The sequence below is a fragment of the Papaver somniferum genome, chromosome 5 (genome assembly GCF_003573695.1).
Source record: "Papaver somniferum cultivar HN1 chromosome 5, ASM357369v1, whole genome shotgun sequence".
NCBI lineage: Eukaryota > Viridiplantae > Streptophyta > Magnoliopsida > Ranunculales > Papaveraceae > Papaver > Papaver somniferum.
The window spans coordinates 210,144,934-210,146,392 of record NC_039362.1 but is presented as its reverse complement, the minus strand read 5'-3'; the positions used below and the strand labels follow the sequence as shown (position 1 = coordinate 210,146,392).

The 1,459-nt window shown below is 36.5% G+C and overlaps 1 protein-coding gene across 1 annotated transcript; it reads right to left on the bottom strand.

Moving 5' to 3' along the window:
• Nucleotides 1-746: 746 nt before the first annotated feature.
• Nucleotides 747-1,184, bottom strand: LOC113280678 (S-protein homolog 2-like). The gene has a single exon (XM_026529274.1). The coding sequence runs from the start codon at nucleotides 1,182-1,184 to the stop codon at nucleotides 747-749; it is 438 nt and encodes a 145-aa protein (XP_026385059.1).
• Nucleotides 1,185-1,459: the final 275 nt, after the last annotated feature.

The window sequence follows — 1,459 nt, the reverse complement described above, 5'->3', positions numbered from 1 at the left end:
ATAGTGATCACGTCAATCCAAGTATGACACATTTATAACAGCAATTGCTTTGTGCAGATCAATATGGTGCGACGCGCGTCAAGCAGTACTATGAACCATATTTTTACAGTACATCAAGCAATATGCGTATCTAGAGGTTTCATATATGGCTTATACAGGTCAGGTATCTCTTCCAAGTTCATTTTGCTCGGCGTGACCAATGGGAGGCCCTTTTCTCTTCCCATCTGTGCTTAAAGTCAATTTAAGCCTCTAATAATCTCACATTTGCAGTACTATATTTATTGCACTGTAACCACTTACAATATCATAACTTACGAAACTCTTTGTTTGTCCATTCATATAACTTCTAGCTTGCTAACTCTTTAGTTCTTAAAAGTAAAACCCTTTGCAAGGTCATGGCTTAAACAGTTGAAAGCTGAAACTGTTATTCCAAGCTCAAAAAAGTAAATGGACACCGGAGCATTGAAAATTAGTTTGATCCTAATGTTTATTACTGCCTCTTAATTTTAATTTGGAATGATGAATTTGAGCCCATGCAGAGCATGGGTGCACCACCTAGTAAAATGTATTTGACCCGGCTAGTTTTGCAAAATCAAATCTAATGCCAAAGTTCCGGAAAATAATATCCGTATTAACAATTTGATTTATTTTAACCATCAACATATAATAGATGGTTTTATTCGATAATTTGATCAATAGAATAGCTACCAAGTTACACAGCACGTTTAGATGAATTTGTCAATAGATCATTCGACATGCCATTCATCTTGTTTCTGCCACTCATCTCTATCGACACGGAACAAGTAAAATCCGTCCCTACGAGCAGACCACTTGCAAGCATCATCGCAATATTCTCTGTATTTGTTCATGAAAAAATCTGCATGGTAAACATCAAAAGTGCCCTTATACCAGAAATTATCTCGATTATCATACCAACGAAAATCGCACCAATAATGCGTAAAACCATCGATCACACCAGATTTCCAGTGCCATTCCTGGCCTTGATTGAGCCAACGTTGACCTAGATCATCATCTTTAGACCTGCAGTGCATGTCCAAGGAAACTTTATAACCTTCGATATCATTCTGTACATATACCGTCACCGATGAACCCTTGGAAACCAGAACCGAAAACAATAGTAACAGTAATAAACTTACACTTCCATGGCTACTCAAAGTACCCATTTTCGAATTTGATCGAGTGTGTGGAGTCCCTTTCTATGTCCTCCCGTATAATAAATATATATAGAGAGAGACACACACGCATAAGGCTTAGTCAAAAATATTAACAAATTTTTACAGCTAACAAATTTAATCCCGTATAATAAATCGTAAAACCTAATTTCTACGGGATTTTTTTTTATTCTTCTTTTCCCATCTTTTCTCTTTTTGCTGCTTCTTCTCCACTCTCGGTTTCAATTCTTTGTACCTGCATGTTCTAATATTATTCTCCCCTTCTT